Source organism: Dasypus novemcinctus, chromosome 14 (genome assembly GCF_030445035.2).
Source record: "Dasypus novemcinctus isolate mDasNov1 chromosome 14, mDasNov1.1.hap2, whole genome shotgun sequence".
NCBI lineage: Eukaryota > Metazoa > Chordata > Mammalia > Cingulata > Dasypodidae > Dasypus > Dasypus novemcinctus.
The window spans coordinates 69,865,853-69,881,946 of record NC_080686.1 but is presented as its reverse complement, the minus strand read 5'-3'; the positions used below and the strand labels follow the sequence as shown (position 1 = coordinate 69,881,946).

The 16,094-nt window shown below is 34.8% G+C and overlaps 1 protein-coding gene across 23 annotated transcripts in view; it reads right to left on the bottom strand.

Annotated features, from left to right (window-relative positions):
* The window catches only part of OXR1 (oxidation resistance 1), a 531,828-nt gene that overhangs the window by 44,162 nt on the left and 471,572 nt on the right, over nucleotides 1–16,094 (bottom strand). For all 23 annotated transcript variants that reach the window (XM_071207984.1, XM_071207987.1, XM_071207997.1 and 20 more), the window contains 3 exons: nucleotides 13,941–14,090; nucleotides 7,286–7,470; nucleotides 3,765–4,510 (listed from right to left, as the gene is read on the bottom strand). In XM_071207984.1, the coding sequence (XP_071064085.1) occupies nucleotides 3,765–4,510; nucleotides 7,286–7,470; nucleotides 13,941–14,090 (1,081 nt within the window). The remainder of the gene's footprint in view (nucleotides 1–3,764; nucleotides 4,511–7,285; nucleotides 7,471–13,940; nucleotides 14,091–16,094) is intronic.

Below are 16,094 nucleotides of genomic sequence, written 5' to 3'. Positions count from 1 at the left end.
TTCTTTACTGCTAGAGGTGGGGCTAGGGACTAGGCTAGAGCTGCAACCTGACCCGGATGGAAAGAAGTCGGTCCCCACCAGAACTGCGATTTTCACTCCGCCCTGCTTCCTCTCGTACCAGTTGCGAGTTAAGATGGTGGCTACTGGCCTCTTTCTGACTTGGACAAGCTCAAACTTTAGCTGTTCTTAGGAGTATACTTTAGCCTGCTAAATTTACTCATCAGTAGCTGAAGTTGGTGCCCAACCGTCTCTTCCTCCCCCGTTATTAGGAAGTAGAGCTTTCAATTCCAGCAGCAGAACAGCTCCTGAGGTGGCTTGTGCCTCCAGTGGAGGATAGCCACCAGCCTCCAGGGCATGAGGCACTCTACTTATGAGTCTTCTCGTTGGTGGGCAGTCTCCTCCTTCCATTCCTTCAAGTATGTTACAAGATGCTCTTCTGGTCTCCTGGAGCCCCCAAACAGGTGTTTCAGCTAGCTCCAGATAGCTCTGGGTGTTTACTAACTGTCCTGTAGGAGGAGTTGATTCTAGGAACTCCTTATTCAGCCGCCATCTTGCTGATTGGCCCCTCTCATTCATTTTTAATATGACTACCACCTTTTCAAAATACAAATGTGTCTTACCTCCTCTACTATACCTAATTTATTAGTTGCTTCTCTAGTTTTAAAAGCATATATGGTTTTTATCTCTATCCCAATGTCTAGTATAATGCTTGGCAGATAGTGGATTACTGACTTCTGAAGGCATTTTTCCATCAAAAAAACCCCAAAAGCTATAAACGGAAATTCTACTTATTGGTCAAGTCATTAATAACTATTCATCCATAAAGTAAGCTAGACTTATAATATTCAAAAGGAAAGAGTAATACAGAAACATTCTATCAGCAGCCCATTTCTTTATTCATGAAATAAGCTCTTGAAAGGTCCTCACTTTTTAACATTCTTTCTATGCGACTACATTTTCATACCCTACAGTGATGAGACATAGTAACAACAATGCTCTAGTATACACGTAGTAATACCTGGTTGGTTTAGAGTAAGAAAGAAAGAAGACATCTGTTCATTCAAAAATTATTTGCAGGGAAGCGGATGTGGCTCAAATGATTGGACTCCCATTTACCATATGGGAGGTCCTAGATTAGATTCCCAGGGCCTCCTGGTAAAAGCAAGCTGGCCTGCACTGTGGAGAGTTGACAGCCTGCGCCAAGGAGAGCCGGAGGCTCACTCTGTGGAAAGCTGGCGCAGCAAGATGACATAACATAAGTGAGACACAGAGGAGACAGTGAGAGACACAGCAGACCAGGGAGTTGAGGTGGCTCAAGTAAGTGAGAGCCTCTCTCTCACACCTGAAGGTCCTGGGATTGGTTCCCAGGATCGGTTCCTGGCCCCTCATAAAAAAGAAAGATGAGAAGAAAAAGACAAGCAGACACAGAAAGAACACACAGCAAATTGACAGAGAGAGAAGACAGCGAGCGCAAACAATGGGGGGGGGGGATAAAAAATACATAAAATTTTAAAAAATTATTTACAGATAGCTTACATGGCTTATTATTTGATTCCGGGTACTGAGGATACAAAGGTGAGCCAAAGTCTAATTAATTAGTTGCTGCTTTCATGGAACTTACAATCTACAAGGAAAGATGTTGACCAAATAATCTCTAAAACACACATACAAAATTTATACATTTCAATCACTCCTTCTGGACTGTAAACTCCATGAAAGTGGGGGAGAAAATGTTACCTTAGATAAGTGCTATGAAAGAAAAAGACACTGTACCATGAGAAACTTTTCCCAAAGGAACTTCAACTATTCTGTTGGGATTTGGGGAGGCAGGGTAGGTGAGGGAGAGTGTTGTCAGGGAAGGCAGGTAGCCACTCAATAAAGAAATATAAAGCTAAAAACATTTTTCTCCTGGAACAAACATATTCCAATACTGTTCTAAATATATAGAATGTAATTAAGTATAAATCTGAATGCTTCTTGATGTATGATATTACTCTTTCAATCTACTTATAATAAACAACCTAAAATAGTTACAGCTTATGATGCTGTAAAGTAAGCCTGAGAGTTGTTAAAATTCTCATTTTACAGAGGAAGAATGAAGGAACTGAGGCTCAAAGAGATTAGCTAAAATACTAATAATCTGTAAGTATAAAGTAGTAGAGCCAAATCAAGCTTTTAAATATTCCCCTGCCATACAAAATAATGCCCTCTATCACTTCATTTTTTTAAGTTCACATAAAAAGGGAGAAAAAAATCTAAGCAACATTTCTAAAATATATAAATAATGACAAAAGTCCATATAGAACAATGACCATTTTGTGGCACTGAATAACGACTTTTATTCCCTTGACAGTATAATTTTTAATAAGGCAGTTAAGTAAGAACACTGATTCTTAAGTTCTAAAGCAGTTCTTTGCAAGAACCACACACTTTTTCTAGTAATGAACTGTCCTTAGAATATTTTAAATTTTTGCCTTCCATATAAAATTATCTTACATAAAGGTATCATTATTTTACAATTTAAAAACATGTAAATCTCAACGTGATAATTAATGCTCTTTGAAATTATAACATCTATCTACTTATCTATATATAGATAATACATCTCAAATAATCATTAAATATGGTCTTATAAATCCACTTTAGTAAATTTAAAATTTATCACTACAAAACAAAATCATTTATAACATACCATGTTTTCTATTGATTTACATAAGACTTTCCCACAACTATCTGAGGTCTTATTAGTAAAACCCATTTGTCAAGTCTGAAATAAATTCCCAGGAATTAGTACTTTACTCCTAAAATATCACATCATGCAATGTTTTTAGAAATAACCAATACTTTTACTCAGGGATTCTTGCCCCTCATTGCTCTCTCATAATGCTGTGGCTTGACTATACTATTTTCTGATGTAAAGCTCTGCATGATGAATAATCTACCTACTATCCAGTTACAACCATATTAATGTACCTGAGTGCCAGTGTTTACAGGAAAACATTTAGTCAAAAGATGATGGAATGTTTGGACATTTCCAAGAGTTTTAGAAATTGACTTTTAGGTCTAACTGCACTTTTTAAAAAATTTGGAATTTGAAAATTTGGGATTTTTAAGTGTACTACAAACACAATATTGGCAACTACAAATTGCAATTAGGTTATTACATGTGCAATAAAAACATACATTTGCATGAGGTAACCTCAACCAGCAGCTGGCTAAGGAGCAAAAGGCCCAGCAAAATTACCTGAATTCAATAATCTATAACAACCAAACTACAGCTCAGTAATCACCTACAGTTCAACACCAGCAGCTGCTGAGCTCATCATGGTCATCTCCCCTTTCTCTCCATTTAGTTCAAAGTCAAGAGGAAAAAGCTGATACGAGCCCCGCCCCAATCCATTTCTCAGTAGGAAGGAACTGATCCAGTACCCCGACCTTTTATCCTAGATAATAAGCTTACTGAAAAATTTTTAAGAAAGACTGTAGAAATCAGAAGTACTAGAGATATTATATGTACTTTCAAGAAAAAATCTGTTTAAAAATAGAATGCAGTGAGTTAGGAATGTTTAATATGGTAACATGGTTCAACATATGTAAAATACACCTATGGGATAAGAAAGGAAAAGACCGCATACATGTAAACAGGGTAACATCAGTGAAGGGCCACTTGACTACTCTTCAGGGTGGCCTTACAGCACTTCATTAGTGAGGAATGAGGAAGACAATGTGCAATAAGATAACTTTATATATTCCTAAGCACTTACCTTCAACATGTCCATCAGCAACAGCAATTTTATGCTTAATTTCTTTCTGTGACACCTGTTGAATATTTTCCCTTTGTTGTTTAGTTTGTTGCATAGTATGTGTTTTCCAGAGTTTACGGAGTTCTTCTACCTCTGTCTCTGAATCCTGATTTTGTTCTTTGCCCAGTTTACCTTTACTGATAGCCTGCTTCTGTTTAAATTCTGTTACATCACAAGATACACTTTCTTTTTCATCCTCTCCTTGGTGTAGGGAACCCTCAGGAAGCAAATCCTGGTCTGCATTACCTTTTATACTTGTGCTTTTTTCTTTAGGACCTGATATTTCTTGAAAATTATCTGCAATCTGATCTTTTATAGCCATTTCAGTATTATGTAAATCAGTTTTATGCAATACAGTCCCAACCTCATGTCCAGTACTGGATTTTAAGTGACCAATAATACTAGGTGACTCTGATTTGTCTGCCAAACATTCTGCTCCAGTCTGACTGACAGTTTGCACAGATTCTGATGACGCACCAGAAGATTTATCTTGTTGCAGCTCATCTGAAGAGATGAGCTCCTCTCGTATAGGAGAGAGTTCTGATTCTGTGAACACATCTTCAGAAAGAGACTCCTCAGTACTCCTAGGAGCAGTGCTGGCACTATCATTTCCTGCATCGCGGATTCTTGAGTCTATTTCTTCCACATTACTTCTTGTCATTTTCTTCACATGGCAGATATCCCTTATTGATAATTGATCTATCTCTCTGTCAGTAAATAAAAAGTTATTAGACTTTTTAAATTACAGAATTTTATTTTCCATAATTTAACACTGAATTAAAATTACTCTAAAGGCTTTTCTAAAAAGATATAGCATCATCTCTTTATAGGATACCAAAACCAGACTAAATAATTAAGTCAAATTTTTGTTCGATTGCTTGAGATCTGGGAAACATCCATGTAAATCGACCTGCAGAGAATTCAATGAAATAGGTTCTGAATAAAGCTATCATTCTAAATTAAAATTTATACATTGAAGGAATATGGAAAATCAACTTTGATAAAATTTTGATTGGAATTTTGAAGCCCCTAAAAGAGGAAAAATATACTGAACACACACACACACACACACACACACACACACAATGCACATGTGCATTTAATTAAGAGATTAAAATATATGGCCCAAATACAAGGCTTAAAACCAAACTGAGTAGAACTGAGCCAAAAATATTTAATAGAGGAAATCGTCAGACAACCAGCAATAACTTTAAATAAAGTCATAAGAGAATTTTTTCAGAAAAAAGCTTAGGTATTAGACAGTTGAAATCTGAGCCCAGATTTCCATGTTTAATGGCATTTGTATACTTAAGCACCAGTGGTCAAAGTCTAGTTTAAGTTCTGTAAAGAGGTCATGCAAACATCCATACTATGAAATATAAGTCAGCCATTTGAAATGTGGATTACATGCAATTTGTGATAAATGGAAACTGCATGGGTTCTTAGTGGAAAAAGTATCAACCTTTATGCATATACAGTATAACCATATAAAAATATGCTGGAAGAAAAACCTGGAAAGTAAGACAACATGAAAGTAATTTGCTGTCTTGGTTGGGAAAGCTAGATAACTCTTTCTTTTGTTCTACTTTTTGATATTTTTTCCAAATTTTCTATAATAAGTATGTATCTTTTTTATAACTAGGTTAGGTAAAATTCATTAAAAAAATATTAATTAGTTGAAATCTAATTAATATCTCCGGCTCCTCTGTATCTGATTCCCAAACACAAGCATCTGATTTGTACTATTAAATATGCAATAGTGTCATCTACTGGTGATTCACTCAAACTACATATATGGAGTTTTAGAACTTGGGCAAAGTATTGAGAAACTGTATCTGGTAGATTTTATTTATAAGATCTGAAGGTAAGAGAAAAATTAACAAACCTAACAGGATATATATATTTACACACACACACACATATATATTTTTAAGTGTTGTACTCTTCAGAGTTGATTACTAAATGGTTAAACATTTATGCCAATGATGCTGCTACTGCTCAAAATAGTTCTAGATAAAATTATCTTTGAATTTGACTCCCAAGCAGCATAAGACAAAAGAAAACCAATCAAACCTCCAAACTATTTTTGCCTTACTTGACATTACTCTGTAAAATTGTTGTTTTATTTAGTGCCAAATATATGTTTTTAATCAATTTGTTAGGTGGGATTTAGAGCCATTTTATTTGGGAGAAATGTTATAAATGTTTGTATCAAATGCATGGTCTTTTCAGGTGACAATGCATGATATATCAGCGGTGTCCAAGAGGAGGAGCCCTATAGCATTCTGGCATAATAGTTATGGATCTCTCAGACCAAGAGAATATCAAGGTACAAAAGCAGGGCAATAGAGTGAATCTCACCAATGATTCCTCTTTCTCTTTTAATACTGCACTCCTTCATCTTTGTCCCATTCCTCCACATACCCCCAATAATCCCTATTTGCAGAAACTGACTTTTGATAATGACTTATTAAATAACTAACAGTAGAGAATACTGATATCTCCTAGGAATTATCTACTCCTACTAAAGATTAGTTTATCAGTTCAAAATAACCTCTACTGGGTGGAAGATATGTCAGGTGGAAAATTTCTAAATAAGAGATATTAGTTGATCACAGATATCCTAGCAACGCATGTATTCTGTCTCAGAAACAAAAATAATTACTTTTCTTCCGTGTAAGTGGTTCTGCCCTTTAGGGTTAGTTTAAAACAAAATAACCAGTTGACAAAGTCGTGTATGGAGGCACGCAGGATTCTTCCATTACATATCAATTTTTCTTCCTTTCTACTTCCCTGTCCTATCTTTCTTTGTATAAGTATCTTTTATCTTTTTCTTCTTTTAGTTCTCATTCCTACTGTTCTCTCTTGTCAATAGTTTGGTCAGGCATTTTACTTTCAAAGGCTGTGCCTGACATGTGCTCTCACATCTCTGCTATCAGCATTACACAAATTCCCTGACCAGTATATTCCAAGGTAATCCCTTATAACTGTACAACTTGTGTTTTTTTCCTCCTATATTTTTTTACTTCTCTGAGGCAGACAAGTGTAAATATACAAATAAATAAAAGCATTTGGTTATAGCAGTGTCAGGTCTTTGCTCATGTGACTGTCCCCAAACCTTATACTCAACTCTTCAGACACTTCCAAGGGAAAGAAATTAAATATTACCATCAATGATTGTTACTCATAGAGGTAACTGAGAATTCTGGATTGTGTGTCTGAGTAAGAAAGGTTGGTAAACACTGAATTAAATTATTTTTATAGGTTACTTTTCAGGTATCTGGTCCTCTGACCAAAAATATAAATATGAAACAATTCCTAACTATCCTAGATACATTAAGAATAATCTTTTCAATACTACAGGTATTTTTTAATTTCACAGTTAATAAAAAGAAAAGCAGCTATAATAAAACAAACAAAAAATACGACTATTAGACCAGGTCAACCATCTACATGCAAAGAAATATAAATACCACTCTTACATGGGTAAGGATTCCTTTATTTTGCTATCCAAAATTTCTTTGTACATTGCAGCTGACATCACCTCTTCCATTGGACACATGATACCATATTCCTCACAGCCATTCTCTTGAACCAACGGGTCAGTTTTATGTGGATCAAACATTATATTATTTGGTGTAACTAGCAGCACACCACTGACTGTGCCCTGAGATGAAAAAAAAAAATAATGTTTAATCTTCAATGTTAAAATATACAAAAAGTATTATAGCTATTTTTACTAGCTTTCATCTAACATTAGGTCACTTAATATATATAGAACTAGTACACTGAAGTACTATGGCATTCTCATGAAACTATTTACAATTGAAGCCAAATATCTCTACTAAATTCGCCTCTTTATTAAAGGTAGAATACAAGGAATATCATATTCACTCCAAAACAATCTAGTCAGGAATTCACATTTGCAGCCTCAATAAAATGCTGAGTTATGAGAAGATAGCTTTAGCAGTGTAAGAAGGGACTAATGTAGAAAACCTTAAGGCATCCAATCTTTAATACTCTCCTCTCTTTCACCTTCCATAAGGTCACTTTATTTGAGAATTTGAACAGTCAGAAATAGAGAAAGCAAACTCCGGTTTCTCAGAAATACTTAAGATTATTCTTGATTTCATAAATTACTCCTGAGCATTAGTTTTAAATCATTACATTATAGTTTGTTAGTATAACATTACATAATATCTTTCACTTTAGAAGATTTTCACAAGGACAAGGATTACTAGTTCATGAAAAAGCCTATGTGTAATGATAATGTTTTTAATTTTCTATATACAGTAAAACTACAATCTTAGTAGTATATACAAAAGTCATTTGAAAAGCGTTTCAAAACTCTGCTTTTACTTTTTGGGTCACAAAAGGCTTAAAACCCTATGTTGTAACAAGGCCGAATCAGTCTGCTAATGTTCTTTTCTAGAAATCCACTTCTATGCTTTATTATTGAAAGGATGCATTGATATAATTGCCAAATTTCTTTTCTCTGCTCTATAATCAAGGTTCCCATATAACTGGGGCTTTCTGAGTTATTTTATCAGATGACATTCTCCATAACTCAAAAGAGTTGACAGGAGAAATATTACTTCAACATAAAATCAGTTCAAAGAAATCTCTTAAGAAAGTAACTTCCCAAATTCATTTGACCAAGTCTGAAATCATAAACTCTCATTAAAATATTCCCATTTCATTATTCTAATGCTGTTTCATAAATCATGACATATTACCAACATTATATTAAGACTGTTGTGAGCAAGAGGGTTCTAATTAAAGCATCTTCTTAAGCCATATTACCTTCGGAAACTTCAAGTACATTTGACTTTAGCTTTAACTTCCAATTCCTAGTAAGCAATCATCTGACTAATTTTCTAAGGAGAAAATTAATTCTATCAGAAAGCAAAGTCTATCTGTAAAAGAAAAGTTACCACTTACAGTGCTACACTTCTGTAAATACTAAAAGACTATGATTTGGGAAACCATCCCAACAGGAAGAAAAACATAGACTGATTATTTTTTTCAGTCTTTAGTACACAATAATTTGACCATTACAATTATTGCTGACATATATTTTTACATAAATAACCCTTACTACAATCACCCAAGAGGAAGACAAAAGAAGAAAAATAAAAACAGATTGCTTTTAAGAAAAACCATCTCTTCCTGTTGACTTTTTCCCCATTTATTAGAATAAATAGATTCCAACAAAGGATTATCTTCCAAGAACATCAGGCTGTAGGCCATTCCCTATTTCTGCCAATGACTTTATCTTTGCTTTGATCCTTAAGTAAAATTTTACTCAAATACTTGAAACTGAACTTCTGCTTCTAGCCAAGAAACTGCCTAAACTACTAAGAAAACAAAAACAAAAACAAAAAGCTAAACAAAATAACTGCTCTCAGACACTGGAATGCCAGGCAGTAATTTTAATTAAAGAAAAACAAGATGAGCTCTATGATTGGCCCAGCTGACTGAGTGGAGACAGTTTCCAGGAAAAGGAAGGCAAGAAGAATACTGCCCAGAGAGAAAGCTTTGGTGATCTCCAGAAGGTACCTATGAGTGCTCAACTGAGCAATGATTTGCACCTATGTATAAGGAAACTATTCAAGGCTGAGAAAAGGAGAGTTAAAAGAAGTAAGGAAACCATCTCTGGTTCACAGGGCTAGAAATAGCTTGTGTTTCCACCAACCAAAAAACAAAACACATTTTAATTCTATTCACATATGAGGCCCTGGGTTCAATCCTCGCCCCCTTTCCCCACAAAAAAGGGTATTGTCTCAGTAGTGGAGAAAACTTAGCTGTAGACTGAAGACTGTATTACGATTTGCCTTAGTATATTGTAAATGACTAACAAAACTTAAAAACAAAGCATGACGAGACCTGCTTCCAAAAAAAAATCATATCCAGAAAAAAAAGTTCAAGAATATTTATAAGAATATAAACATTTCAGCATCCAACAAGAAAAAACTCATGATGTCTGGCAGCCAGTCAAAAATTAGCAGGCATGCAAATAAGCAGGAAATGAGAACCAAATCACTTAAAAGAACATACCTCACACTGACAGACAAGATAGAAATGGTGGAGAAAGATATTAAAACAAATGATTATAAAGAATTCCATATTTCCAAGAATGTAGAAGAAAAGACTGTGAATGGCAAATAGAGTCATGGAAGATATGAAATAGACCCAACTTAAATTTATAGAGATGAAAAAAAATCTGATACTAAAATTATACTGGCTAGGATTAACAGAATATTAGAAACTACAGAAAAAATTGGTTTACTTAAAAATATTGCAGGGAAGCAGATGTGGCTCAACTGATAGACCATCCACCAACCATATAGGAGGTCCAGGGTTTGAACCTCCTATATATATATAGAGGTCCAAGGCCTCCTGACCAGTGTGGTAAGGTGGCCCACATGCAGTGCTGCCATGTGCAAGGAGTGCCATGCCATGCATTGGTGAACCCCACGTAGGGCAGCCCCACATACAAGGAGTGTGCCCTGCAAGGAGAGTTGCTTCGCACAAAAAAAGTGCTACCCACCCAGGAGATATCCATTATGAAAAAGGAGAAAAGAGAATTTTTAAAAAAGTAACAGATAATGTTAAACTTAAAATACACATAATTGGAGTTCCAAAAAAGAAAAGGAAAGAGCATAGGAATGAAAAACTATTTGAAAAAATATGACTGGAAAATTTCCAAATTTGATAAAAACTATAAACCCACAGATAGATGATGAATGAACTGAAAGCAAAAGAAAAATTAAACATCATATACTAAGGCATATCATAATCAAATTGCTCAAAATCAGTGATAAAGAGAAAATCTTAAAAGGAGATGGGGGAAAAAAAGACACATTTTGAAAAGAGCATGAAACAGCAGAAAAAAGCAGACTTCTCATTGGAAACAATGTAAGCAGTGGGGTAATATCATTGAAGTTCTGAAAGAAAGAAAACCCATCTGTCAATCTAGAATCCCACGTACACTGAAAATAATCTTACAGAAAGAAGGAAAAATACTTTTTCAGGCACACAAATACTGAAAGAATTTATCACCAGAAGACCTATACTATAAAAATGTTAAAGAAAGTTCCTCTGTAGAAAAGAATATACAATGGAAATCTAGAGCTGTACAAAATAATGAAACACAGAAGAAATTATACAAAAATGGGTAAAGAAGACTTTTCCCTTAAATTTTTACCAGTTTTAAAAAATAATTAGGAAAGGGGATGTGGCTCAATTGATACAGCATCTGCCTACCATACAGGAAGTCCACGGTTCAGTACCCAGGGCCTCCTGGTCTGTGTGGTGGGCTGGGCCATGTGCAGTGCTGCTGTGCAAAGAGTGCTGTGCTATGCAGGGATGTCCCCGCGTAGGGGTGCCCCACACACAAGGAGTGCACCCCACAAGGAGAGCCGCCTCTGCACGAAAAAAGCACAGCCTGTCTGGGAATGCCACCACACACACAGAGAGCTGACATAGCAAGATGATGCAACAAAAAGAGACACAGATTCCTAGTGCCACCTGACAAGAATGTAAGTGGATACAGAAGAACACAGAGCGAAATGGACACAGAAAGCAGACAATGGGAAAAAAAAATTCTTTGTAGCAGTTTAATATAATTATGAATTCCAAAAATAGATATTGGATTATGTTCATAATCTGGTTTGTAACTGGGTGTGACTGAGTTATGATTAGGGCTTTGATTAGGCCACATCATTAAGGCATTTAAAATCCCCACCCCTTGGCGGGTGGGGACTCAGATAAAAGGCATGGCAAAGGACAGAAAGAGGATTTCTGATGTTGGTGTTTTGATGTTGGAGTTTGATGCTGAAGTCTTAAGCTGGAGCCCCAGCAAGTCAGAATGCAGAGGAAAGAGAAGCAAGCCCTGGGAAGAGAGGACCTGAGTCAGGAGAAGAACACAGAGGAATAGAATGGCTCCTTAGACACGGGCAGAAACCCCAGGGAGAGAGACAGAGCCATTCACCTGATATTCTACAGCTGACCTTGTGGAGAGAGGCAAAGCCTAGAGAGTCTCATAGTCTACAGCTGACTTTGTGGAGAAAACAGAGGAGCTGAGTCCAGAGGAACCCAGGAAGCCTGAACCCTTCCAGATGCTGGGAGCCATCTTGCTCCAACATGTGAAAACAGACTTTGGTGAGGGAAGTAACTTATGCTTTATAGACTGGTATCTGTAAGTTCCTACCCCAAATAAATACCCTTTATAAAAACCAACCAATTTCTGGTATTTTGCATCAGCACCCCTTTGGCTGACTAATACACTCGTCAAAGCAAACATGCTAATATACTTTGGAGTTTAATATGTAGAAGTAAAAGTTATAACAACAATAACACAAAGGCTAAAGCAGGGGGAATGAGAGAATACTATTCTAAGGCTCTTCTACATGAAGTGATATATTAAAGAGAGCATGATATATTAAAGATATATACTACAAACCCTAAAATGTCCCCTAAAATAACTGTTATAGCTAAAAAAGCAACAAAGGAGATTAAATGGAATCATCAAATAACACTCAATGTAAAAGAAGACAGAAAAAGATGAAAAAGAACAAAGAACAGATAGGAAAAATAGAAAATCAATAGCAAAATGGTAGATTTAAACCTAACTATATCAATAATTATGTTAAATTAAAAAGCAGAGATTGGGAGTGGATGTGGTTCAAGCAGTTGGGTGCCCACTTCTCACACGGGAAGTCCCAGGTTTGGTTCCTGATACCTCCTGAGAAAACAAACAAATAACAAGCAAAACAAATGAGAAAACCAACTCAGGGAAGCTGATATAGCTCAGTGATTGAGCACTGGCTTCCCACATATGAGGTCCTGGGTTCAATTCCCAGTTCCTGGTACCTCGGGGGAGAAAAAAGGCAGAGATTACTTAAAAAAGCAAGATCCAACTAAATACTGTCTACAAGAAACCCACTTTAAATATAAAAACCATAGATTAGGTTAAAATTAAAATAATAGAAAAAGATATATTATCTAACACTAATTTAAAGCTAAAAGGCCATATTAGTATTCATCACAGTAGATCTCAGAGCAAATTATTATTAGGAGTAAAAGAATTTTTTTAAAATGACAATCATGTCAATTTACGAAGAGGACATTTCTCCAACATTCTTCCCAAGTACACACGTAATATTTATTAAGATAGACCATAATTTAGATCATAAAATAAGTCAATAAATTAAGCATTCAAAAAGCAAATATGTTCTCTAACCATCAGGAATATCTCAAAATTTTGGAAACTAAGTAAAATTCTCCTAAATATTCCATGGGACAAAGAATTTAAGAGAAATTAGAAAGTATTTTGAACTGAATGAAAATGAAAACACATTTCAACCTCTGTGGGATGCAGTTAGGAAATTTATAGCACTGAACACAGTATTACAAATATTTATAATTTATGAATTATGACTATAAAGTTATCTCATGTGTGACTTCTGAAGTCAGTACCATATTATAATCATTTCCTAAGTAAATCCCAGAGTTTATTCTCCAAGTTTTGTGGTACTTTACTATGTTCCCATTACAGAATAGAAGTTCTTTGCTTAGAAAAGCAGCAAAGTGTGGTAGATTAAAAAAAAATGGATTCAAACTAGAGGTCTGAATTCTGGCCATAATAAAGAAACCTTGGATCTATTAACCTTTCTGGACTTGTTTTTTTTTTTTTTTCCTTCCTTTTTTCTGTGAAGAAGGAACAGATCTCCTGTCTCACAGGATTGCTTTAATCATAATACTTCACCTAGATTCTGGCATATAGCAGGTAGTCTTTCCTTCCTATTCATGTGCTATACCAGTTGTACAAAATTTCTCTCTCAAAATTGTGTCTTTTTATATGCGCTTTTTGATATATTCTTAATCAACAGCAAATTAGATGTGTATTACTATCATAAGTATACTTATATCTCATTGCCTTTAACAATTTCAAGTACACTGGATTTGTAAATAAATTATCAGGAAGGTCCAAACTAATCGAAAATGATACTAACACTGACCTCTTTGAAACAGTCAAGCATTCACTGATGTTGATGACTTAAGAAGCAAACAGCAAACTGTCATATTTAGTAATAAAGTCTGATTCAAAGTTTTTTCTAAAGAGTCATTCATTACCTTGCCACTGGTAATGTATTTGCAATTAATTTTAAGAAATTTCTCAGTAAATGCTTCTTCCTCCTCAGAAGTAGAAGATACAACTCGTGCAGGTCGAATACCAGTAAAATTAGATGATGGAATTGCTTCTTTCAGGTGAACATCAGGATTCTTTAAAAAAAAAAAAAAAAAAAAGAGAAGAACAAAAAAAAGAAAAGGTACTTCAGGGAACTAAAAGTAAGAAAAATAAGCAATTATAGCCTTATTAAACAGCTTTCCCAATCAGTGTTGTTCTTTCCCATATTTTGGAGTTCAGCTCAAAACATTAATAATATAAGTAAGAATTAAGGAAAGAATGGCACTGTCTTCATGTTGAATAAAGTCCTCAAACAGCTTAAACTTCCTTATACTAATAGGGATTACATATGAAACATGTAGAGAACTTTGAAAGCTTGTTATCGCTTACAAGCACATACACACACACACACAAACTGTTGCTCTTGGTCTGAACCAATGGTACTAATAAGAAACCATATAATATACATCAAAAAAGGCTAGAAGAGCTTGTCTGAGGTATGCAGGGATACAGCAGAACACATTCACTGGAACGGCCTTTTTACATCTCAAGCTACAATGAGATTCTATTCTTTAAAGTATTAATTAGCTGGATCAGAGTTCCTAACTTTTTAGATGCCACAGACCATTCTCATAGTGAACTCTTCTTAGAAGGTTTTCCAGTGTATAATATCCAAATATTTTTATAAATTGGATATATGCTTCTTTATTATGATTATGCTTACTTATAAGCATAATATATTTTGATGGCTATAAACAACATGTTGTGGTATCTACAACCAAATAAGTGATTTGAAAATATCTCTGAGTTCTTTGGGGGTTAAAGTCTCAAATATATACGGAAATATACTCTACTTTGCTGCTTATATTCATAACCAAAAGAAATGGTATATTTCACTTGCAAGTCAGTAAAAATATGTAGATATTTTATACTCAAGCTCACAGACTCCCTATATACGATTCAGTTTCACTTCTCAAAATTTCAATTAGTCAGTGCAGAAAGGCTAGACAAATGCTTTTCATCTTTTGTTTTAAATACTTCCACGGGGACATTTTATATCTTCTGATTAAATGCACACTGCCTTGTAGAACAGTTTTCATAGAAGCAAGGTTCTTCTGAGCTTTGAGCTAAAATGTGCAACTTTTTAACTTCTATTTAGTTGTGATTTGGCTTTTTGAAATAATACAGAACAAAGACCACCTCCTCAATCTCAGAGACGCTCAGATACTTTAAAATAGGTATCCCAACTTAACATGACTTTTTCTAATAAATGGATCTAATTTCTTCAGGTAATAATAGGGCATGATTTTCAGACCTCCTTTATAAATTTCATGTCTCTCCTAAAATATGGGGCTGAATCTCTAGCACAGTGGCAGCTACTAACCAGATGTTTTGTTGAAGGATCTGCAGAATACTGTAAAACCATCATATTTAATATACTATGATTCAAACATAAGAAACTAAAATTGAAAAAAGAGTTGCATGACACTGTTGAGTCATTAGCACCTGTAATTTTTCCTCAATCTTTTAATTTTTTGATGTACATTTAGAACTTCAGAATTATCCGGTTGTCTTTGGTAATTACTATATCTAGGAGTTTTGCACCAAATATAAATTCATTTAGCACATATAGCACATATTAAACAAAAGATAATATTAACAATAATCTCAAGTGACATTTATGAATACTTGCTAAATTTGTTATTTGGATCATCTCATTCAATTTTCAAATCACTGCTATAAGTTACATACCATTTTGAATTTTAAGGAAACTTATGCTAGGCAAGTTTAGTAGTTTATCAAGACTATGATGCAGCTGAGATACAAATCCCTAATTGTAATACTATACACCTTTCCTTTCATATTTTCTACCCAAGAATTGATAACTGGGTGAGCAACAATACCAATGCAGAGCCATCAGAAGGCCATCTACAAGTCAGCACAAAGCTATCAACATGCTGTTATGACTGTTCAATTACTGCTAAAGTCACTTAACAGTTCTATCTATCTATCTATCTATCTATCTATCTATCTATCTATCATTTTACCATATTATTCATAAAAAATATCAAGGTATACTGTCAAATGCTTTCCTATAA